Here is a 24681-nt window from a genome sequence, read left to right on the forward strand (position 1 = left end):
GGTTTTCACTCACCAAGCCAATGGGTCAGTAACTGATTCAGCCAAGTGTCCCTTGTAGGGAATGTTTCACATCCCTCATGCTTCTGGTCACAATCAGGAGAAGCAGAATCACAGAAGGGTTTAGCCCTTTTCCCTACTTAGCTTAAAGATAGACCAACCAGACATCTTCCTGGGCCCAGGGGTCTCCAAGACCCCACTGCCCCACCACTCTGCCAGGCTGGTGTAAAAGCTCTGCTGGGACTTGCAGGTCTATGCATCACAAGGAAGGGGCCACTTCTCTTTGGAGCAATGGCACTTGTGGGCAGGAGTTCAGTGGTTAGTGTAGTGCTCTCCGTTCTGTGCTATAACAATGTGGACCTCCACTCCCTGTTTGACAGTCTTCGTCTTGCCCTCCCAGGTGTCACCATCAACTCCAAAGTCCTTTAACTATTTCGTCCAGAGTTGCCAGAAACCTAAGGGCAAATGCATAGGCTAGCTCCCACTTTTTAGGATAAGATTGTTCCAAAGGAGGGGTGGGGAGTAAAAAAATATTCATTGTGCCTTATAAAGGAGATTGTTTCTAGGAAGCAAAAAGTATTAAAAATCCCTCATTATTCTTAGAGCACAAACTGTCCCAGGGAACTGAAAAAGTGATGCAGAAATTGCAAAGGTCCACCACTATCACCCCCCCTCCGCCGCCCAGCACCCTCTCACCTCTGCCCTGACTCCCTTTCTGTTATGTAATAGATTTTACCATTGTCTACCAGGTATGCATGTAAAGCAGAGTGTTAGGCCCCTGAAGTGGATGACCTGTGTGCCTGCCTGTCTCAACAGCTTAGCACTCTAAAAGTAAGTATGTTCAGCAGGCCACCACAGAGAGTTGTACAACGGAGCTGAGCTAAAAACATGAAAAAAAAAATATGGTATGACCCAAGGGATAACAATAAGGCTTAACTGGTTTACCTGGTTTTATAACTTAAACAATTTCCATAATCTAGTCAACATTCTACTCACTGAAGTATTCATGACTGTATACATTCCTTACCCTTTTTAAAAAATGATTTGAAACTAAGTACACAAATAACTGTACTGTAACAAAGAATGAACCCAGCATTACAGGACAGCTACACTCAAATTCCCAGCCCGTTCCCTAAACTCGACTTCCAGCTACTCTAGGTTTTTTTTTTTTTTTTTAAAGGAAAGATGCCACCTGGGTTTCTCTGATTGCCTTCCTTCCCCACACCTCTTGATTTTCTTCCTGCGTGCCTCCTCCCCACTGGTTTCTGCAGAGAGTGTTATATCTCTCCTCTTCTCTTGGAAGTGAAATTGTCCCTATTTACCTGGTGGAATAGGAGTTTGGGAGGTTTGCTTCTTTCTTGCGCACTATCAATCCCTAATCCTAGGTAGTTGGCTTTTTTAGTCTCCTCTGTGTCTCTTGTTACACGCCACAACTTCGCTGGAGACTTCTCCAAAGCTCAGCTGTGGCAGACACGCCAAGGTGTGTGAGTGTGTGTGTGTGTGTGTGTGTGTGTGTATGTGTGTAGCTGAGTGTAAGTGTGCATGCGTGTACACATTCGCGCGTGCATGTGCGCTTGGCGCTCAGGGAGAGAAAAAGTGCCCAATCCAGGCTCTGCGTCACACCCGCAATCGGTCAGAAATGGGGTTCACTGATGTTTTATCCGGGAAGAGCATTTCAGTCTTCGCTATTTCCCTGAGTCCCTGATTTTTCTTTCCTCTTGCCACCAGCGCCCCATCGGGTATCCGTGCCTAGGTTTACTCCTCCCATCACCCAACCCTAGCGCAGGCAGAAGGGGTGATGCGGAGGAGAGCCAGGTGGCTTGGTCGCCTCCCGGTGTTCTGCGCAGTTTTCCCCAAGTCCATTTTGGAGGGAGAAGGCGAGGGTGCAAATAAGGCGAGGCTCCTGGGGGACAGCAGAGAGCGGGCGGGCAAGTGCCACCTGCTGAGAGCCTCTCAGGCCGAACTAGCGACGGGGACAGTGCCACCTTCTATAAATAGGTTCCCGAGGACAGAGTGTGCGACCGCACATCCAGCCGCGAGGGCTCGAATCACGCGCCGGGCCCGGGACCTCGGCTTCCCAGGAGTGCGCTGGGCCAGGATCCTTCGCTGGGGCAGGGTGGGGCGGCGGCTAGAGCACCCTTCCCGCGCCCGGAGCCCCGGGGACTGTGCTGAGGATGGGCCGCTGGGGAGAGTGCGGGAGGGGGATGAAGGCCGCTGCGGACCCGCACTGCAGCAGCTGTTGCTCGCCTGTGACTCGTCCGTCCCGGCCGTGCGGCGCGGGCAGAGTCACACGGCGCAATGGGGAAGGGAGGGGGGGTGCGCCGCGTCCCCCTCTCGGCTCCCAGGGGACCGAGTAGGGAGATCCCGTCTTCTGCCCTCCCCTCGCCTCCCCCGCGCTCGCCCAGCCAGGGAGGAGGAAACGCGAGCCGCGCGCAGACACCCCCTCCTCCTCCTCCTCCTCCTCCTCCTCCTCGGCTGTGGCTGCTGCTGCTGCTGCTGCTGCCGCCGCCGCCGCCGCCGTCCGCTCTACGGTGCCTGTTGCTGCAGCCGCCACGGGACCGGCAGTGTCCTCAGCCTGGAGAAGAGGCGCTAGATCTGCGGAGCTGTACCCTCCCAGCACCCGGCGGCGGGAAGAGCGCAGCCAGCTGGGGACGATGGATGCCCCGCCCGCTCAGGCCGTCCCCACCGTGCCCCCGAGCACCTGCGTGCCGCGGCCCGGTCCTGGGCTCTGAGCGCGCAGTGGCACAGGTAGGCGCCTTTTGGGGCTTCGCCCACGCCATCCGCTGACCCTTCTTGGTGGTCCCGGCTGCTCCCAATTCTCGGCGCGCCCCTGCGCTCCCTGGCCGCGGAGAAGGCGCAATCCTGCAGCTCTGGGGCGTTCCTGCTGTGCTCGCCGCGCGGGGTCTCCGGGGGCGCGCAAGGTGGGGGTGGAGTTCACTGCCACCGTCTGGTCCCCTACTTGGACGAAAGCGAAACCTTGACGTTCCTAGCGACCTAGGAGCTTCGGCCGACTTCTACCCTGCCCCTCCTCCCGCTCTTTAGTCTTCTCACCTCTCTCCTCCTCCCTCCCGCCAAATATCGTGTTTGTAAAGCGACCACATTGGAAGGACGGTGATCAGAGTGACCCCATGCCACCCTTTAATAAAAGTTTAGAGTACTTTGTTTTAGTAACTTTGGCTGCTGCACCAGTGCGAGCAACATTTCTTTCTATGGGCACATCCTGTACCAGTCATTTTGAAACCCTGCTTAATTGTTTCTAGCAGCTTCCTGGTCGCTGTGTGATTATAAGACCCTCTCAAACGTCGTCACACATTGTTTCTTCTTCTTCTTCTTTTTTTTTTTTAATGAAGTGTCATTTTGTTTGAAGTCCAGCTAGTGGTGGCTTTCTCCGTTGTGATTCTATTTAAAATAGCTTGTTCTCCGGAAGTTGCTTAAAAAGGAAAAGAAATTGAAAGTGATGATTGTTTCTTCCATCCAACAATTTAATTTTTGGAGTACCCTATATTACAGGGTAGATGTTTACTTCATAGATCTCTCATCTTTCATTCTAGATGCTTGGATGATTTCGTAAATTGATAAAATCAGACTTTGAAGGAGCTTTAAAAATGACCTGGTTTAAATGGGTCACACCCAAGTAACTCAACTATCTCTGCAAGTCCAAACTTCCCAACTTTTTGCATTGGACAGGCTGAACTAAACATACAGGCCCTGATAAAGGAGACCTTGTTTAGAAGAGCAGAAATTCATTCTCTTTCCCAGGCATGAGATGGGATTGGTAGCTGTTGCCTGCCCCTGTCTTTGTTGTGTTTTGGGAGTCCGCTCTGTGTGGGAGGGGTGAGGGTGGAGGAATGGAAGGAGAGATGTTCTGAGGCTGAGTAGGGAATGCACCTTACAAAACACTCTTTGCTTGTGTGACTTTTCAGGTTCTATGACTGTCTGAGGTTTGGGATCCCCATTGTGAGTTTTGTACCTTTTATAAGCGTTCAGACTGCTCCTTTTGGTTAGGAGGGAGATGTGCCTCATTATCAGCTGCTTTCTGGGAGCCCTGAGGATGGATGGTTTGTCAACAGGTGCTTGTCAACCATTTGAAATTGAATATGATTGCAGTCTCCAATCTGCCTGTTTCTTCTTGTTGTTTTTTCATAACAAGTTATAGGGAAATAGGATCATAACAAGTGCTTTCCAGATTTATCTGCAAGTACCTATCAATGTAACATGAGCTGCTGGACAGTAGGCAGAGCTGTGAGTTAAAAGGTACCCTATAAAATGTTGAATACAGGTGGAGTATTCTGATACTGTTGAGTACAGAGACATAAAAGGGGCCATTAGTGTTTCAAAGGAGGAAATAAAATCAGGTGGTAATTAATATAAATACATTTACATGGATTTGCATACCAGGAGAAGAGGGAAAATTTAGTTATGAATTATTAGCATTAAAAGAAAGTTTTGCACATGGGCCTCCTGCCATAGTCTACCATTATCTGTCCTGCTGAGAGCTCTGGGATTTCCCTTTTCACTGTGATAGCATTTCTGATTGGGTGGTTGTCATGTCAGTGTTAACTTTTTATCTCATAAGACAGTTTGTCATAGTTTGAGAGGGGAAAAGGAGAAGATGGCCAACTGTGAAGAATTGAGGCTTGCCCCTTCTTCCTCAATATCCAGCCATTGATAATTGCTAGGAGACAGCCCGGACCAGAAAGGCGGCAGTCACAATCACTCGTGCCCTGTGCAGAGCCAACTGTGGTGGTTACTTCTTTCTGGCCCAGATAGATCTTCTAGGATGTTCTAGGGGGAGAATTTCTCTGCAGGTTCCCAGTCTCCATGCTTTCCAGATTCTCCCAGAAAACCTAAAATATATATGTATCTATTTGGGGGACTCAATGTGAATGCCTGGGCACACTTTGCTCTCCCCTTTCCGTAGTCCACTGTGCTACCTTCTCAAGGTTAATGGCCACAGTAGTCCTAATACTTGATCTGCTCCCCATCCCTTTTCTTTCCCTGGTTATTGAAACTTCAAGAAGTAGAATCTGTGCATTAAAATGACAGTCTGCTCAGCAGGCAGGGAGCACTGGGACCCGTGTAGCACTGATTTTGGTCTTCAGTCAGAACCGTTACCTTGCAGTTTCCTGTGCTTTTTCTCTGTTCCAACCCTGAATTCCAATAAAAATATTTTTTAACAAAATTCTTCACAAAAGGCATGGAAGTTTCCATTTTCAAGGTTTTTTTTTTTTGACATTTTCAACCCAAAACTTCTGTTTGAGAGGTTCTTAGATTTAAGGACAATGCATCCCTTTTCAGGTTTCAAATGTTTAGAAAAAAAGATTTGTCATGTTTGGGCCATGTGAAATAATCTTGAACCTCTGGTTTCAGTTGAACTGAAAAATCTAGGAAATATGTTTTAGTACTAAAAAAGAGCCTTTTTAATTTTTGAAAGTGTCTGTTTCCTTTGAGATGATAACAACCATTTTTTTTTAATCTCGGAAAGAAAATGCATCTATTTAACTTTAGCAAAACATTATACATGACCAGTGAACCTAGACTTATGAAGTAGGTAAGCACTTATGGTTGTGTTGTCAGAATTAGTGAATGTCTATATAGGTAAAGTGCTCAGAACAGCACCTGGTTCATAGTCAGCATTCAAGTTACTTATTGCTATTGCTATATTTATTCGTTTGTTTTATATTTTTAGAGTATAACTTTAATATTAAGTTTGGATTACTGAGGCCAGGTAAAATCTAGATAGAACACCCAAGCTAATCCATTAGAAAGATATTTGAGAGTTATTCCCTTCTGATATATTGTTATATAGGAAGAAATTTGTGCATAAGACAGATTTGGATTCCAGTCCTGCCTTCATCATTTATTAATAAGGGTCTATTCTGCAATGGGGATGATGAAACATACTTCTCAGAGTTGTGAGAGTAAACAAGTTCGTATATGTAAAATGTCCAAGAAGAGGTCCGTATTGCTCCAGTGAGTAGTTAAAAGTAAGCATGGACCCTGGACCCAAGGGACCTTGGCCCAAATCCTGATTCTGTCACTTTCTGCTGGTATGACCTTAGGTAGGTTTCTTTCCTTTCCTGTGTTGTTAACTCCCTTCTCTCTCTTCTTTAAGTTGGAAGTTATAAAGATAATAGTTGTTCATAACAGTCCTTATTTTTCATGGTTGTTTTGAGAATTAAATCAGTTAATAGATACATGGTGCTATTGTTATGTGTTAACTGTTATTATTACTACTTTCCTTAAAGCAGCTAAGCAGGAGGGAGGGTTATTCATAATCTCTAAAGGCCAGGGGGGACCATCCCCAACCTCTATCCCTTTGTCCTATGCAACAAGTACAAGAGAACACAAGAAGTGACGTTGATGGGCTAAAGAATTAGGCTTGAATTGGCTCTGATTTATTTAAGAAGGAAGTCTTTCAAAAACATCATTATTTTACATGTCAAATTAGAGGTGTACCCTATATTGAAACATCCATGATGATGGTAGGGTTAGAACTACTGGTGTGGGGACCTCTGTGTGCTGATGAATAGCTTACTAGGTAGCTCTCAGGATCATTGTAACCTGGGCTATTGGTGGGTGAGTGTACATCCTGACTGGGGTAGGATTCTGGGGAGGAAGTGGACCGTTGGTGTACCCAAGCCAGTGGCCCTATTGTGTGGGAGTAGACTACTTCAAGTTTCAGTATAATTCTTCTCAGGTACATGCCCATTCTGGGTAAAGAACAGAAAAATTAGACCGTTGAATAGCCACTGGGAACTTCCTATTTCTCCTGGGCTTCGCAACAGTTACTCAGTATTGGCTGGTTCCTAACCTGGCTGGGAGCGATAGGCTCTCAGCACTCTTCCTTCCATCTTACTCTGAGTCATTTGTGTTGCTATAATAAAATTCCCCAGGCTGAATACTTTATAAAGGAAAGGGGTTTATTTGGTTTACCATTCTGCTGCCTGAAATGTCCAAACACTGGCATTTGGTGAGAACCTTCTGTCTGTGTCACTATATCACAAGCTAGGTGATGCTGTAGCAGACAATATACCAGGGCAGGTGAATGTCTGAAAGTGAGAGATTACCTTTTGAGAGAGGAAGAAAAATGGTGGGGAGGGATCAGGGTCCTTTATAACAACCCAGACTTGTGGGAGCTAATCCACTTCTGCAGACATAGCCTGCCCTATGATACCAGCATTGATTCCTCCAGGAGGGTGGTTATGACCCAAACACCTCCTACTAGGCCCTGCCTCTAGAAGGTTCTACCACCTCCCACTACCACTGCACTGAGGACCAAGTTTCCAGGACATGAACCTTGGGGGGACACACTTAAACCATACCCAAACTTTTCCACCAGCATTGCAAGCAGGTGGGGGCTGAAACTGCAGAGGCTGGTATATTGTGGCCACTGGGAAGTCCCTCTCCTACTCTCTGTGGGGGCTGGGAAGAGAGGGGCTTCCCACTAAGCAGCTTACTAAAACCTATCCTTGTTTCTCTTGTTTCCTGATCAATAAATCCCATCCTTTCTTCACACATCTCCCCCACATTTTTGTTCCTGAAGGGAAGATGGAGCGGCTTTGTTTACTCATACAATCATGGAGACATTTTGTATTATGCATTATGAAAATCAAATTCGCCAGATTTTAATGATAGAAGAAAACTTGGAGATGATCTTGTTTTATACTCTTATTGAGAATAAACTTGAGATCTGGAGAAGTAGCTCGCTTTTTCAACTTCACACTTGAAAGTGTTCTCCTGAGGAAATTGAGGTTTGCAGCGCTTGGATAGGAGTCAGGGACTGGGATCGTCCTAATTCTGTCACTAAATTTGAAGAAGCCACTTCATTTCTCCAGAACCCAGTTGCCTCATTTCAAATATGAGAAAAGTTTCTAAATGGCTTAAAAGGACCTTGCTAGCTTTAAAATGTTATGGTTCTAAGTGCATGCTTCTAGGGATAAGTAGCATAGCAGAACTCACAAGATATTGAAACTGCTTTAAGAAAAGGGTGTCTTTATGTTTTGAGTAGCTGCTGCATTTAAGGACCATTCCAGGTGGGTGCTGCATAGAATACAAAGAGTCTTTCTGGCAGAACAGGGCTTGTTCACACATGATTCTACTAACAAGAACATAACAATGCATGATAGTATTTTCACTGTGGATATTAAGCAGAAGAGGCCTCCTTGGAATAGTGATTGTCTCTGAGCCTTAAAGCAAATGGTCTTAGCTGAGGTTGAGTGCAAAGTATATGGCTTGAAATGGCTTTAAAAATAATGCAGTGGTTTGTTAGTACTATTGCATGGTTCATTTATTCCATGATACTTTTTATTAAAAAGTAATGTGTTACTCACCTAGTCTAAGTCACCATGAATCTTACACTAGAAGTATCAGAATTGCTTACAAATAATCATGGCTATGTCTGAGGTCAGACTTATAATTTGATATTTTATAAGTGGTGTTAAGGTCTAATCTACTTTTTACAGAAGAAATATGAACATGCCACAGCTGGGTAAAAAGTCAAAACTTTAGGCATTCACAACATTTTATCAATAAAATGGCATAACTAATTTGATGAACAGGGCCTGGTTCATAGTGAGCACTCAACTAAAATTACTTATTTCTATTACTATATGTATTTTTTATTTTATGTTTAGAATTTGATATTAGGTTTGGATTACTGAGACTATATAAAATTTGGAGAAAAATGGTTGTTATCTCAAAGTAAACAGACACCCTCAAAATGAAAGACCTTTCTGCTAGTGCTAAAACATTCCCTACAGTCTGATTATTTAACAAGTGATTTAACTATCAAGAAAGCTGAAGTAGTTCTGCTATGCTTGTTGCTACCCTAATAATTACTGCATCACCTAAAATAATGGAGAGATCTGGGATTTATCCTTTGTAGTCATTCTAGTACTTCTTCAAACATGTCTTGGGATTAGCAGCTGTCAACAATTAGAACTTGAACAGATTCAGTTACAGAACTGGACATTAAGCCAGACATTTAATGCCACTTTCAAGAGAGAGAGACTATTATTTACTGGATTATATGAATTTCTGATCTATTTTCATTGTCAGGGGAAGCTGTATACTGAAGGAAGAGAGTCAGGGACTACACTTTCACAAAATATATTTGGGCTCTAAGTAAAGTATTGGTATATTTCTGAGCTTTGGAACATTTAAATTTTTAAAAATCCATTCTGAACTGTATGAATTATAAAAATTTACTTTTAAAGTATGTGTGTGTATCATGTAGAAAAACATTAGAGTTAAAAAAAAAGACTTCAGTTCTATTTCAGAAGAGGTTTAAAATTTGAATTTGAATACTGAGTTTCATAATGCTAAACCTTAAGAGTTTTGAGAAGCTTGCAGTCCTGGACACCTGTTCAGACCCTTCTAGTGAACATAATGCCTAGGTAAAAAGTGCCCAAGGACATAATGATGGCTGCTCTGAATCATCTTGGAGGAAAGAGGTGGTGGTCACTTGAGCTATGAGGTAAACATGAGCTGGAATTAAAGGGAAAGAATGGGAAGGTTGGGAGATGGTTCTCGCTGGGTCTCTCATGTTTTCATGTATCCTGTGAATGCCCTTGTTCTGAACTACGTTTTCAATCACGTTTCTACAGAAAACAGTTATGGAAGATAGAACTAATACAAGACTGGGCAGCCTTTAAAATATGCAAGTTCCTTGGCTCAGGTCCTTCTCCTGTCATCCCCTGTGATGAGTGTCCACTGGCCTGTTGGGATTGGGGTTGAGGGAAATGACACAAGTACTGACTCTCTGGCTACTGCTATTGGTCTGAGTAATCAATTATCCTTTGTCTCTGACCCAGGAATCTCGTGTCTTCTATCTGCAAGTTAACTTGTGGCAGGCTAACTTGTTAGCTGACAAATATGGTAAAATCTCAGGCCCTTTACGGGTTGTGACAGGAATTGTGTTCCAAAGAGAAAGGAATGGTATATGCATTGTAGCATGGGAAAGCACATCTTATTTGGGAAACTATAAATCTCTATTTTCAGAATCAAAAGATCTATGAAAGAACATTAGGGAGAGTATAAAATTGGGGGTATATACAGGATCAGATTCCAAAGAGACCTTACATGACTTTTAGAGGAGCCTAGATTTTAGGGGAGAGGGTCGGTTACTAAGAGAATTTTAGCAGAGGAGCGACTGGTAAATTCTCTGTTAGTAAAATTGCCTGAGGGATATGAGAGATGGATTGAAGGATGAGTTGCCTTTTCTAAGTGAGGAAATATAAATTTAGATGGTACAGTTGTAAGTAGTGATGAATAAAGAAGGAATCTTTAATCTGCTGTATTTTGGATGTAGAAAGTCCATGTGATAAAGGCTTGGTCTGCAGGAAGATGTTACTGTGAGAAGTGAACCCTTTGGTGGGGAGCTACTAGGAGGTCTTTAGGTCACCCCATGGGGGTGTGCCTGGAGGCAATAGTCACTTGAGGTGAGTGGTTTTTCTCTTCCTCACGCTCCCTCCGTGATGTGCTACCTGGCCTCAGGCCTAAAAGCTACGGGGCCAACTGATCACAAACTAGAACCTGTGAAACCATGAGTTAAAATAAATCTTTTTCTCTTTATAAATTGATTATCTCAGATGCTTGTTACAGTGACAGAAAACTAACTAACACAACCAATAAAATGAATAGTTCACTACAGTATAGTAGTGGAGGGAAGAGAAGTTCTGGTAAGGAAGGAGGTGATACTGATTTGGTTTTAAAATAGCTAATTTCAGGCTGAGTTGCCTACAGGGTATCCAGACAGAAATATGTAGTGACTGATACTGATCTGGACCTCACAAAGGAGGTTTCCATAGCAGAAAATCACTTGGGAATCATTAGGGGACATGTGACTGATGCATTGTTGTTCATCAGTCAAGAAGATGGGCTTGAGAGTCAGGTACAATCTCTCTAATGTCACTTCTTTTGGTTTTGTTTTTTGCTACTGGGAATTGAACCCAGGGCACTCTATAGCTGAGCTACATCCACAGCCATTTTTTTTTTTTTTTTTAAATTTTGAGACAGGGCTGACTCTCTGGCTACTACTATTGGTCTAAGTAATCAATTGTCCTTTGTCTCTACCCTGGAATCTAGTGTCTTGCTAAGTTCCTTAGGGCCTTGCCAGATTGCTGAGGCTGACTTTGAACTCCAGATCCTCCTGTGTTGCAGCCCATCTGGCTGCAGCAAAATAACCGGGGGTAACGAACAACTTGTGTAGATTGATACAGCAGGAGTGGGAGCCGTTTATTGTAGGACAGGAGCGGTATTTATACATTCCACACAGCTTATCTTAATTAGCATAAACTAGATACATCAGTCAACCAATAAGAAATCTCCACACTTAATGGCTTGCTGGTGTTACTTCACAAACCACTCCCTCTGGCATTTTGCCAGGCGCCATTCAGACTTGTTTACAGACCCTAACTGGCAAAATGCCAGGCGCCATCCTGACTTGTTTACAGACTTTAACACTCCTGCCTCAGCTTCCTGAATCGCTGGGATTATAGAGATGTGCCACTACTCCCGGTTCTCAGGTCGCTTTGTGACAAGCAACTCAATCTATCTTGAGCTCCCTTATGAATAGTTTTCTGGTTCACAAGAATAGCCTCACCATGCACAATGGCACATACCTGTAATCCCAGCTACTCAGGAGCCTGAGGCAGAAGGACTGCAAGTTTGCGAGGCCAGACTGGACAACTTAATGAAAACCTGTTTCAAAGTAGAAAGGGTCGGGGCCTGACACGGTGGTGGTGCACAGTTGTAATCCCAGTGGCTTGGGAGGCTGAGGCAATAGGATCTCGAGTTCAAAGCCAGGCTGAGCAATTTAGTGAGGTTTCTAAGCAACATAGTAAGACATGGTCTCCAAGTAAAAAATAAAAGGGCTGGGGGTGTGGCTCAGTTGTTAAGTGCCCCTCGGTTCAATTCCTGGTACCAAAAGAAAAAAAAAAAAAGGAAATAAAGTAAAAATAAAAAGGGCTGGGAGTATAGCTCAGTGGTGGAGTACCCCCTGGGTGGGTGGGGGGAGCAGAGAAAGAGTAGCCTCCAACAGATAAATATGAAGGTTAAAAGTGAGGCAACACATGTAAAGTACCCAGCACTCAATAAAAGTCATCTGAGCATTAGACTGTGTCTGTTGACACCAGAAGATTAGATGAGACTGTCCAGAGAAAAACAGTTGTAACATGAAGAGAAGATGGAGTGAAGGAAGGGATGAAAGCCTTCAAAGAACTTGAAAAGAAGCCTCTGGAAAGGTGAGATGAGAAGAGCTTCACTCAGGGAGGTGTGGGCAAGAGTTAAGAAATCCAACAGGGACCAGGGAGCTACAGACCACAGAGCCCCCTTTGAATTTCACAGCCTTGGGGATCTGAGTGACCTTAAGGGAAGCAATTTCAGTGGCTCTGTAGTGCAGTGTAGTGGCACTTACCAATAGTGGATGGGTAACAGGAAATGGAGACAGTTAGTGTAGACTTTCCCTGAAGAAATTTGTGTAGACAAGAAAGAGAAGGAAGAGTTTGAAGTCAAGGGGAAATATCTTTTCTTCTCCTTTTGAATGTGAAAGACTTCACACATTTAAAAAAAAAATATTTCTTGAACCCCTTCTCTAAGTCTGGCCCCGTGCCAGGCTCTGGGTCCAGGGGTAAAGAAGAAGACAGTCTGCTCTGTACTTTCTTCTTGTGTCTGTGCTCAGAGGAATACAAGAGAGACTGAAGGTCTAGGGAGCTAATGAGAGGAGGATAGGGCAGTCTGCTTTGTAGTTTCAATAAAATATATCAATATTATATATTATATATCAAAATAAATCAATAAAATATATCATTGAAATAGAATGAAAATCATAATTTAGAGCTTTTCTATCATATATGTATCATGCATATTAAACATACGTGCATATATTTTCTAATAGTCTAAGTATTCACCTATTACTTTTCTCAAAGAAATAGACCTCACAAAAATAATGATGATTTCAAAGTTAGCATAGGTGGTATATTTGTTGCTCAGTTTAAGCTTTTTTTAAATTTATTTTTTTATTGATTTTATTATTTTTTTAAAAAAGACACAACCAGTTTAAGTTTTTATGCATGTTCCACATCTGGAATATTGGGACAAAATGTGTTAATATTTGAGAGATGCTGGGGATGCAGCTCAGTGGAAAAACACTTGCCCAGCTAGGTTTCATTCCCAGCACCACAAAAATAAATAAATAAATGAAATTTGATTAATATCACATGGGATAAGGCCAATTGTTTAAACCTAGTCTGCTTCAGTATTCTGTGATGATAAATGGATAATATATATATATTTTTCTCATAAGATTCCTTTCTTGGGGGAATCATCTATACTGGATTTTATTATCTTGAAAAAATTCCTTGAAATAATTACTAGATAATACAACAAGGTTTAAAGCTGTCAGAGGAGCGCTGGAGTGCTTTCTATTGTGCTTGCCTTTGCTGGCTCTGTGAGGCTTATGTTTAACCGTGGTTTCCCAGAGGGATCTTTGTGTCCTGTAATGAGTGTGACAGTTATGCCATTACTAGGTTTTATATGTAATGCAATTTCAGGAAAGCTCTTTCTAGGCAAAGCAGCTTATTTGAACTAGTATTCATTTCTTCTTACATTGGTTTCAGACTTTTAAGTTCTAGAACAATAACTCTCTGAAAACAGCTATTGCTATGACTTCATTAAACTCTGATGCCTGTTTCTCTCCCCCAGGATTCCACATCTGAAGCGTGTCACATAGATTGCTTCGTCTAAAATAGGAGAACGGTGGCAAGGTTGGGCTGTCTCCAGGTCTTTTCCTAAGATGGAACCAATAACATTCACAGCAAAGAAACCTATGTTTCCTAATGAGATCTCGGTGGACTTTGGCCTTCAGCTGGTGGGCTCTTTGCCCGTGCATTCTCTGACCACCATGCCCATGCTGCCTTGGGTTGTGGCTGAGGTTCGGAGACTGAGCGGGCAGTCCTCCAAAAAGGAGCCAGCTACCAGGCAGGTCCGACTTTGGGTTTCACCCTCTGGACTGAAATGTGAACCTGAACCCGGGAAGAGTCAGCAGTGGGATCCGTTGATCTGCTCCAGCATCTTCGAGTGCAAGCCTCAGCATGTTCACAAACTGATTCACAACAGCCACGACCCAAGTTACTTTGCGTGTCTGATTAAGGAAGATGCCGCCCATCGGCAGAGTATCTGTTATGTCTTCAAGGCCGATGATCAAACAAAAGTAAGTTGAGGAGGGGATTACAAAGATTAAGGTGTGGCTAGATAGCTTTTATGGTACAGGGATTGAGAAATTTAAGCATACTGGGATGAGTAAGGGGATGATGTTGCTGTTCTACATAGATTATTTAACTGAATTTTGGGTTTGTGGGGATTGTTTATAGTTTCTTTTTTTTTGAAGAATGCTTTATAAGAGATATTAGAAATTATAAATTTATGTGTTCAAAAATTCAACAGAGAAATGTGTCTAGAACTATAAATAAGGGTGGAAGTGTTAGGGCTCATATTTAAGGTATCTGTTCTAAAGCTTCAGTGCTTCTCCAACTGAAATGTGCATGTGAACCATGCACATTTGTGTTAAAATGCATATTCTGATTTCACAGTGGGTGGACCCCCAGCATGGACTTCTAATGGGCTGACAGGGCTTGACAGGTGATGCCCTGCTGTTCCTTTGCAGATTGCACTTTAAGTGGCAAAATTCTAGATCAGCGATCTCCACATTTTTTAATTCCATTAAGAAAAATATAGTTATTTATAGACCATATAAAAATGCTTTTAAGCTATTCATGGTGGCCCACACCTGTAATCCCAGCAACTCAGGAGGCTGAGGCAGGAGGATCACAAGTTCAAGACCAGCCTGGGCAACTTAGCAAGACCCTGTGTCAAAATAAAGAATAAAAAGGACTGGGGATATAGCTCAGTGGCAGAGTGATCCTGTAGTACAAAAAGTAAATAAAATACTTTAAACCATTTCCCAAGGTGTAATTTTCACTTATGAAAAGGTCATTGATAAGAACAGTGGGTACTATTTGGGGGCTCTTGCTATGTGTTTCTTCTTTTGCCAACTCCATGTCAGACCTTTTAGCTTGTTATTGGTTTATCTCAATGTGTTTGAGGAAAACAGATAAGAGTCAAAGCTCTACTGTGTTCCTGTTCATTTGTGCTTGCACTGTTACAGTCCAATGCATTGGTTACTGCACCATTATTGCATTTATAACCACAAATATTAAGCCACTAAGTCTAGGTAAGATTGAAAATATAATCCATATAGCCCCTTTCTTAATCAAACCCATGAAAAGATGCAATTTGTGCAATATACAGACAACAAACAGTTGAGGGCCCCACAGCTAACCCCATGCACAGACAGAGGAATCCCCCTGCTACCTTAAGTGCCAAGCACACCCATGTGACTAGAGCTCTGGGCCACACATGTACTGAAAGAGGATGGCAGTGTCTGTCCCTATGGTAAATGTCAGTTCAAATTTAAAATATGCATAGAATGCTAATATTTCCCCTCTACTCCATTAGGTTATTTTGCATACTCTCCAGGGTGTAAGACCTTTATATGGAAATTAATGTTCTTGGTATAGTCTGTCCTCCATATCCCCAGTTTCCACATTCACGGATTTAATCATCCACAGATAGACAATATTTGGAAAAATGTTTATGTTTGTCCTGAAAATGTACAGATATTTATTTCTTGTCCTTATTCCCTAAGTAATTGAGTATAACAACTATTTTATAGCACTTACATTGTATTAGGCACTATAAGTAACCTAGAGGCTGTGTATAGGTGTATAACAACTACTTATATAGCATTTGCATTGTATTAGGCATTATAAGTAACCTGGAGGATGTGTGTAAGTTGTATGCAAATTCTGTGCTATTTTATGTAAGGAACTTGAATATCTGAACATTTTTTATGTGATGTGGGTTTCCCAGATCCAATTTTCTGCAGATACCAACAGGCAGCAGTAAGTCTGTGGAGACTCACTTTGGTTTGTTAATTGTTCGATGCTTTTCTCCATTGATTCAGTGATCACTGCTCCAGATATGGTTCTAGAGGCATTGATAGGGAAGAGAAGCAGGGGATGCGTGAACAGCGCATGATGGAAAGAGAGAAAATGGAACCTAACACATGCCCAAACATAGGGAGACTTTTTAAAATAAAGGCTAGCGTGGAGCTCAAAACCACCACTTCACCCACACAGAATCAGATGTCTTAGTACTGAAGTCATGTATGTTATCGCCCATGCATCTCCAATGGACATGACAGTGTTGTGCTCAGAGGGACGAACTTCCTCCATTCTAATTCCTCCTCGGACACCCATATACTGTTTCCTTGCAACTGAGTCTGTTTCCTTGTCTGTAAAATGGGTATAATTATAGTATTTATCTCATAGAGTTGCTGGGAGAACTAAATGAACTAGAACAGGACCTGAAACTTAGTAAGTGAGCTAGGGGTGTTAGCTCAATGATAGAGCAATTGCTTGCATAGCATGCACAGGGCCCTGGATGCACCCTTTAGCACTGCCAAAAGGAAACAAAAAGGAAAGGAAAGAAAATAAACTTGCTAAGCATTTATGTCTCATAAAAATGATTTATTCAGGGGTGGGGGTGTAGTTCAGTGGCAGGGGCGGCCCTGGATTCAATCCCTAGTAGACTGCAAATAAATAAATAAATGATTTACTCAAGAATGCTTTGCTGGAAGCAGATTAAGTGCTGATTTCACTTCAGATCTTTGGCAAAAAGGAAAAGGATATTGAAATGCACGTCTTCTGCACTCAGACATGAGATCCTGGTCATCCTTGAGCAAGGCAATTATAAAACTGCATAAATAAAATGAACAGTTCTCATTACTTAGCCAGATTCCAGAATGAAAATCAGAGGATTGAATGGCCTCTAGCCAGGCCAGCTCTACATAAGGATTGAATTTCCTTGGGGAGGGCTTTTTCATGTCTGGTTGTTGAACACTTTGCACTTTTGACTCTTTCCAAAAATCTTTCATAGCCTTCTGTGAACTGGCACTGGTCAGTTACTTAGGTACCCGACAAGAGGGAGAGATTGGTAAGTAAATTCTTACCCCAAAGTAGAGAGTTGGCCTTATTCTGTGTTCTAAAAAGCTATGATTGAAATACAAATGAGTTCTTATTTTTGGCCTGTGTACAATTTTTACAAACACAAATTGTCACTCAGATATAAATTGCTGCCAACCTGCTCATTTTATGAAAGAGCAATTTGCAACACAGGTACTCGAATCAGAAATGTAATGATAAATGACTGGCTGTGATTCTGACTTGCGTAATATCCGTTATGTTCTTGGACCCCATTGGCGCTGCATCTCAGCAGGGGCGTGTCGCTGTAGGAGCAGGTTAACCTCCACTGTCATTTTTCTTGACTATTTGTAACATTTGCTTAGTGAAAGATTTCCCCAGATTAAGGCCTCTTTTAAACTGATGGGGTCAGAATCAACCGTGCTTGCTGAAAGAGACATAGGTGTGTACTGCCATGGTAGAAGCATGAAACTCCTGTTTGAGAGGAAATCCTTTATCAGAATCTAAATAAATTTGCTGTAGAATATCTAGGGAAAAGAAGTACAAAAAGGAGCGATTTCACAGGTGCACCATGAGGTTGCTCTTGACATTCTAGGTTTCAGGGAATATTCTCAAGTGGTTCCACACAGAAGAGTCTCCATGACCAAATGCATTAGGGCAACATCTCAATCTTTTGGTCTGAGGATAACTTTTCACTTTTTAAAACTTATTGAGGATCCCAAAGAGCTTGAATTTATGTGGGCTGTGTCTATCAATACTCACTGTACTTAAAATTAAAACTGAGATAAAGATATTGATTTTTAAATTTATTTTTTAAAAAGTTATAAACTCCCTAAGTATTTATATAAATAATATTTTTGTGAATAATAACCATATTTTCCAAAAAATATTTAGCAGTTAGAGTGATAGTTTTATTTTATTTTTCCTAATCTCCATAATGGCTAGTTGAACAGAAGATGACTAGATTCTCATAGCTACTTTGTTTTGTTTTGTTTTGTTTTTTTGGGGGGGTGGTTGGTGGGTACCGGGGATTGAATTTAGGGGCACTTGGCCACTGAGCCACATCTCCAGCCCAATTTTGTATTTTTAGAGGCAGCGTCTCACTGAGTTGCTTAGCGCCTCACTTTTGCTGAGGCTGCCTTTGCACTTGCAATCCTCCTGTCTCAGCCTCCTGAGCTGCTGGGATTACAGGCGTACACCACCATACCCAACTCATAGCTGCTTCTTCATTTATTCTGTTATGATTCGAAGTTTTGATTGAGAATAGGAAGGAAATTTGGCCTTACACCGATGTGTTGTAGGAAAATAGGGAAGTTGTGGGTATTTTTCTTTCATACAACAACTCAAAACACATTTATTTATGAAATCACTTGTGGATAACTTATGTACTTCAACAAACAGAGTATTTAATGAAATTTGTCATATACAGTGAACTTCTCTTTAGATAAAAAGTCTTGTTTACAAGTTGAGGAAGGCATTTCTTTTAATTGAATGTAGATTTTAGAAAAACATTCATTATATGGTACTAGCATAATAAAAATGGATTTCCCAAGAATTGCTCAAGTATTCAGTGAAATTAAGAGGTGAACTAAAATTTTTTCCATCATATTTGGAAAAAAATTTAACACGTTTACTAACTTGTTGAGTCTTTGCCATCTGATCTTTTCAGCTTCCATGATTAATTTCTAAGTGCTTCTCTTCTTTTCCCAAGGCTTATTAAGTTTGGCCTGTCTATCTACCAATATCTTTTGCCAAGGTGTTTGTGATCACCAGAAAGGATCTTGAATTTCCAGCAGTGCTTCTTTTTAATTTCGGTACCTGCATTCATTATGGCTTGAGCATCCCTGGGAGTTTTAAATCTAGCATGTCATTCTGTATCTCTTTCTGGTTAATCAACATAAACAGCTTCTAAGATCACAGCCAAAGTGCCCTATACAGCATCCCTTATGATTTAAAATATGTGTAACAATTGTTCAACTTTTTATAAAAACTCAAGAAAAAAAGTCTTATTAAACCTACAAAAACCCTGGGTTCTTGAGTAGTGCTGCAGCTTAATTCAAGAGCTCCTAATTTTTGATAAGGTACTAAAATAACTTCTTCCAAACAAGTTGTGGTCAAAAACGGTAGCTTCTTAAAGGTTAGTTGCGATATGAAATCTGAAACAATATCAAAGCACTTCTGCATTTTCTTATATTAAAATCCATTGGTCTATATTGTGATTTAATGAAGGTTTAAAGATACACAATTCTGTACCATCTTGCATTGATTATTTGGAAAATATTGATTTTTTTAGTTAGACCACAGTCAAAGCACTTCTGTAACCTCTGAAAATTCCTGCATCAAAGACAAACTGTTACCTTTTTGAACCCAATTTTTCTCAAAATGTGTGGCACCGTAGATCACATTTTCTCATAACACCTTTGAGCATCCCTTCAAACATGTGACTCGGTGGTATAAAGGTCTGGTTTGGGGCATAGTTTTGAATCTGGATCTGTTATAAGAAACACATCTACTCTGAAACACTGATGGGGGGTGCTGACTAGGCTTTACCCATCACACCACGAAGAAATCAAGAGCTCTGCTCAGGCTTAGGCCTAGAAAAATGGTCAGGTCAGAAAATCCTCTGGAGAGCTTTCTCTTTCCAGGTCTTCAGCATCGCTTCCTCTAGCAGAATTCGCACTCAGAGAACATCTGAAAGTGAGCGCAGTAGCACATGCCTGTAATCCCAGCTAATGAGGAGGCTAAGCAGGAGGATTGCAAGTTCAAGGCCAGCTTTATCAATTTAGCAAGACCCTGTCTCAAAATAAAAAGACTGAGGGTTACTTTAGTTCACCTGTAAGAGTGTCTACCCTTTAATTAATCCTTTTTCTGTATCTAAGGGGTAAAAAGTTCTGCTCCTTTAAAGCGACTTTACAGCATGAGGAGAGATAGTGGAAGTGCTGAGCTGGCCTGGAGCTTCTAACTTTTTGTTTTGTGTTTTATGACAATCAAAGGAAAGGACAGGGCCTGGGGCTGGGCCTTAGTGGTAGTGCACTTGCCTAGCATGTGTGAGGCACTGGGTTCGATTCTCAGCACTGCATATAAATATATGAATAAGATAAAAGTCCATCGATGTCTAAAAAAAAAATTTTTTAAAGGGAAGAACAGTTTTGTGTGGGGATGACAGGAACTATGGAGTGGATAGTGAGTGGAGGAGAAATATAGGCTGGTGTATGGGAAAGAGGAGACGACTGTGCGTGCAGGACTCAGGGTAAATCTGACAGGGGATACATGGAAGTGTTTTTGGTAATACGTGCCAGACATTTTTCAACTGATGTTCTTTATCGTATTTAAACTACGTCATAGCTCTTCAAATGCTGTTTCCGACTCTAGTCAGATTCTGATCTTCTGGATTTGGTGTTCAGCCTGAGCACAGCGTGGGTGTTTAATAACTGTGACAGGACAGATGTCACCAATGTAGGAATGCTCCTGGGCTTCCCCTTTTACATCCTGCCTAAGAGAATCCTAGAATTGCTAGGATTTGAATTGCTAGTTTTTATTCCTCCCTTCCCTAAAGAGGAGAGCGGGCAAGTCTGAGAGGACTAAGTGTAAAAGAAGGAGCATGGGTGGGGCTGGGAGCAGGGTAGGGGACAGGAGCTGGAATAGACACAAAGAGGTCTGCTTAGAGAGGAGGGCCATTTTTAAGTGTAGCTTGGGAAGATGTATTTGGACTCCTTTAATGTCTGTGATTTTTGTCATTAAACTGCATTTCTTGAAGGACACATAGCTTGAGACTGAACCTAGGTGGCTCCCTTACTTAATTTCAAGACTACTTAACTATTTGTAAAGGGAATCTAAGAGCCACATTTGTTGCAGAGAACAGTGATCAATGTTTCCTTTTGAATTTTCCAGTAAAGAAGCAATGTATTCTTGTAGGAAGCTCCATAAAGCCTCATCTTTCCCACTAACGGCAGGGGATGTGGAGCTTCCTGGCTCAGCCTCTCTGGACTGGTTACCTAGTCTATTAAATGAGAAGGTGTTCTAAAGTTGTTTTCCTGTGATTAGCAGTATGAATTCTTCCATTCCCCTATGTTTAAAGCCAGAGTTGTTTGGACTGTCATATTACTTCATTTCTGAATTTTAAAAAATTTTATTTTTGATTGTGGCTTTGTTTGGATCGTGCTTTACCCATTACTACTTTGTCTTCATCATTTACCTTCTGCTTGGAATTCCAAGGTAGCAATTTCCCATATGCACCACTTATATCAAGATTCCCGACAGAGCCTGGCTGCCGCTGTGTGTCTTGCTTGGTGGTTTTATTTGCCAGCTCATTACTTTCTTTGCTAGCGTGAAGACTGGAAATGATAACACTGAGCTGGAGCATTTTGTTCCTGAGGGTGATCGTTCTGAAGAACATAGTATTCTTTGTCAGACATTCAGATGTTCTATTCTCCCTTCTGTGTGTGATGTAATTTCTAGATTTCAGACATGAGCCTCTTTTTTTTTTTTTTTTGATACTCAGGGAATGGTTCTGAAAAAAGTTTTGTTAGAAATGTTTTGGAGGATTTTTCATCTATGTTAAATTCCCACCGGTGGCCTTCTATCCATTCTGGCTTATTACGTAAGTTTCATTTGGGTTTCACGTGGCGGCTATGAGTCAGGGCGCGGTTGCAGGGAACAGTGTATCAGTGTCAGTTAATCAGCACTTGACCGTCTGTCATGCCAGACAGAAGTCAGTTGCTGGGTGCAAAGGGTTGGCAGGGATTCTTTTTCATCTATAAAAAGAATGTCCGGGGACTGCTTGAACTACGAAGTATTTGTTGGGAGGTTTGGACTTATGACACTGGATTGATTACATAATTTATTTTTTACTTTGAAAAATGAGTCTGAGGGCTTTGAAAGCACCTACCTTATAATAGATGTTTAGATGATTTTAAAAAACATTGTCACTTTATATAGCTTTGCATTTTTTCGCCAAATGCTTTGAGTTCGATAATTGTTTTTTAAATAAATTCATTCCTAAGAATAGACTTTAAAAGTATCTTGAAACTAAAGTTGACTTGTGTAGTCAAAGGGTTTATTTATAGCCTAGACCTTTACGATTCAGTACAATAATCAGTAGCCCTATGTGGCTACTGAGCCTTTGGAATGTGGCTCATCTGAGTTGAGATGTGCGAGAAGTGTAAAACCATAATGGATTTTGAAGATGAAGTTTGAAAGACAGAATGTAAAATACCTCAGTAATTTTCAATATTGATTACATATTAAAGTGATCATTTGGGGATATCTTAGGTTAAACAAATTATATCACTTAAATTGGTTTCATCTGTTTAATTTTCCCTTTCTGAAATGTGCCTACTAGAAATTCAAAATAGCATATGTGACTGGCATCCTCTCCACTGGTCAGCCTTGGACTACACTGCAGTGATTACCAATATCTGAATATTTATTGCAGAGGGATCTTAGGTCCCCCCTTTTCTTTGCTGCCTTTTATTTGTGTATTTCCTGGTACTGGGGATTGAATCCAGGGGTGTTCTACCACTGAGCTACATCCCCAGCCCCCCCCCCACTTTTTTTTTTTTGAGACAGGGTTTCACTAAGTTGCTAAGACTGGCCTCAAACTTGGAATCCTCCTGCCTCCCTAGTTGCTGGGATTATAGGTGTGTGTGACCACACCTGGTGTATTTGTTAATGATAGAATTTTGCTCAGGCTGGGTGTGGTGGTGCATGCCTGTAATCCTAGCCACCTAGGAGGCTGAGGCAAGAAGACGTCAGCCTCTTAAGTTTGAGGTCAGTCTCAGCAACTTAGCAAGACCCTGTCTCCAAATAAAAAATCAAAAGGGCTGGGGATGCAACTCAGTGGAGAAGCACCACTACTAGGTTTAATCCCCAGAAAGCAGGATGCTTGCTTGTCTTTTGAAAGCTAGACACTGACACCTGGAATGGTACCTGGCACACAGTTATGAATGAGTGAATGAATGTGTGAATGCAACTCCTGTGTGTTCACTCTGAAGGATGTGTTCTTCCTTTCTATTTTTTATTTCTTTAGCCTGATCTCATCTCTCTCTGCATTAGTTAGGGTGTTCCAGAGAAACAGCCTCAGTGGAACATGTATTGTAAGGAATTGGCTGATGTGATCATGGAGGCTGAGAAGTCCCATGATCTGTCTTCTGAATGCTGAAGGAAGCTAGTGGTGTAGCTTGTGAGCTGAAGAGCCGATGATGTGGGTTCCAGTCTGCATCTGCATTCCTGAGAACCAGAAGCACTAAGGAAAAAATCATTGTCCAGGCTCACACTGCAGAGAGAGAATTCAGCTTACTCTGCCTTCTCCTCTAGGCCCTAAAGGTACTGAAAGGGATGTCTGCCCTACTCAGTCTACAGATGCTCCCAGAATTAATATTTAACATGATATTTGACATCCCATGGCCCAGCCAAGTTGACACATGAACTTAGCCCTCACACCCTGTGTGCGGCCATATGAATTTACTGCCTCCCTTTTCTTTTCCTTCCGCCACCAGGGCAGATTTCTCTTGTTAGCTGGGATAGTGTTCTTAGATGCCACCCTTCCTCCCCATCCCTCCTGAGCTCCTTTCCTCTTTGAGTCTTTGTTCATAGTGTAAAAATCACTGTCTCTAAGCACCTTGAAATCTGCACAGTTCTCTTGGTTTTTATGTATATAAGATTTTCTTGGTATTTATTGGTGATAGCTATGGAAGAGATTTCCTGAATGTTGAGCAGCCTTTACTGTTGAGAAACCCTTTCTTGTGTGTAGGTGAAGTTCTTTCAGGTGTAACATGAGCCCATTGTCTTTGGATGAATCTTTTATTCCAAAATAATTTTCCTGATTATGGAAGTATTTATGTTGACTGTAAGAAAAATTAGTACAAAAAAAATTTACAAGTAAAGCTATCCCTTTTTTTCCATCTCTTAGAGAAAAACCAACATTAAGAGATTGTTATATATCCTTATGGATTTTATTATTTCATTTATATAAACAGATGTTGCTATACGAAATCATTTTATTTTTTACTTATTTTTTATTTTTTTAAAGAGAGAGAGAGAGAGAGAGAGAGAGAGAGAGAGAGAGAGAGAATTCCAATATTTATTCTTTAGTTTTTGGCAGACACAACATCTTTGTTTGTATGTGGTGCTGAGGATCGAACCCGGGCCACACGCATGCCAGGCGAGCGTGCTACCGCTTGAGCCACATCCCCAGCCCCACGAAATCATTTTATATATTCTGTTCTACCATGTCTCCCTCTCTCCATACACACACATGCACAAACACACACACATGTAAACATATATATCTATATGTATGTATATGGATATGTTTTTGCATCTTTTTATGGTAGTGGAGGTGCGTTCTTTTTAGCAGTTGCACAATTGTCCCTTATTTGCAACATCGTGACAAGAAGGGCTGTTTTCATGACCACATCAGAACTATGTGATTAGTTTGATGATCTTCGTGGTGCCTACGGAGTGTGACCAGGATGGGCCGAAGGTGACTCCTGAGATGTCTAACCTGCTTATCATAAGAAAGGGACAGGATTTTGGAGAAAGTCAGGCCTCCTGAGTCATTCCTAGGGTGGAATAACTGAGGTCTTCTGTCTCATGAGGTCTCCCTACAGCTTCCCTTGCTGATAGCCTCCAATACAAGAAG

At 41.8% G+C, this 24681-nt stretch overlaps 1 protein-coding gene across 3 annotated transcripts in view; it reads left to right on the forward strand.

Annotated features, from left to right (window-relative positions):
* Window positions 1–2501: 2501 nt before the first annotated feature.
* Window positions 2502–24681, forward strand: part of Tbc1d1 (TBC1 domain family member 1) — a 218940-nt gene continuing 196760 nt past the window's right edge. For all 3 annotated transcript variants that reach the window (XM_027938840.2, XM_071614212.1, XM_027938823.2), the window contains exons 1-2: window positions 2502–2745; window positions 13702–14209. In XM_027938840.2, the coding sequence (XP_027794641.1) occupies window positions 13793–14209 (417 nt within the window). In that variant the 5' untranslated portion in view covers window positions 2502–2745; window positions 13702–13792. The remainder of the gene's footprint in view (window positions 2746–13701; window positions 14210–24681) is intronic.

This window comes from Marmota flaviventris, chromosome 7, assembly GCF_047511675.1.
Source record: "Marmota flaviventris isolate mMarFla1 chromosome 7, mMarFla1.hap1, whole genome shotgun sequence".
NCBI lineage: Eukaryota > Metazoa > Chordata > Mammalia > Rodentia > Sciuridae > Marmota > Marmota flaviventris.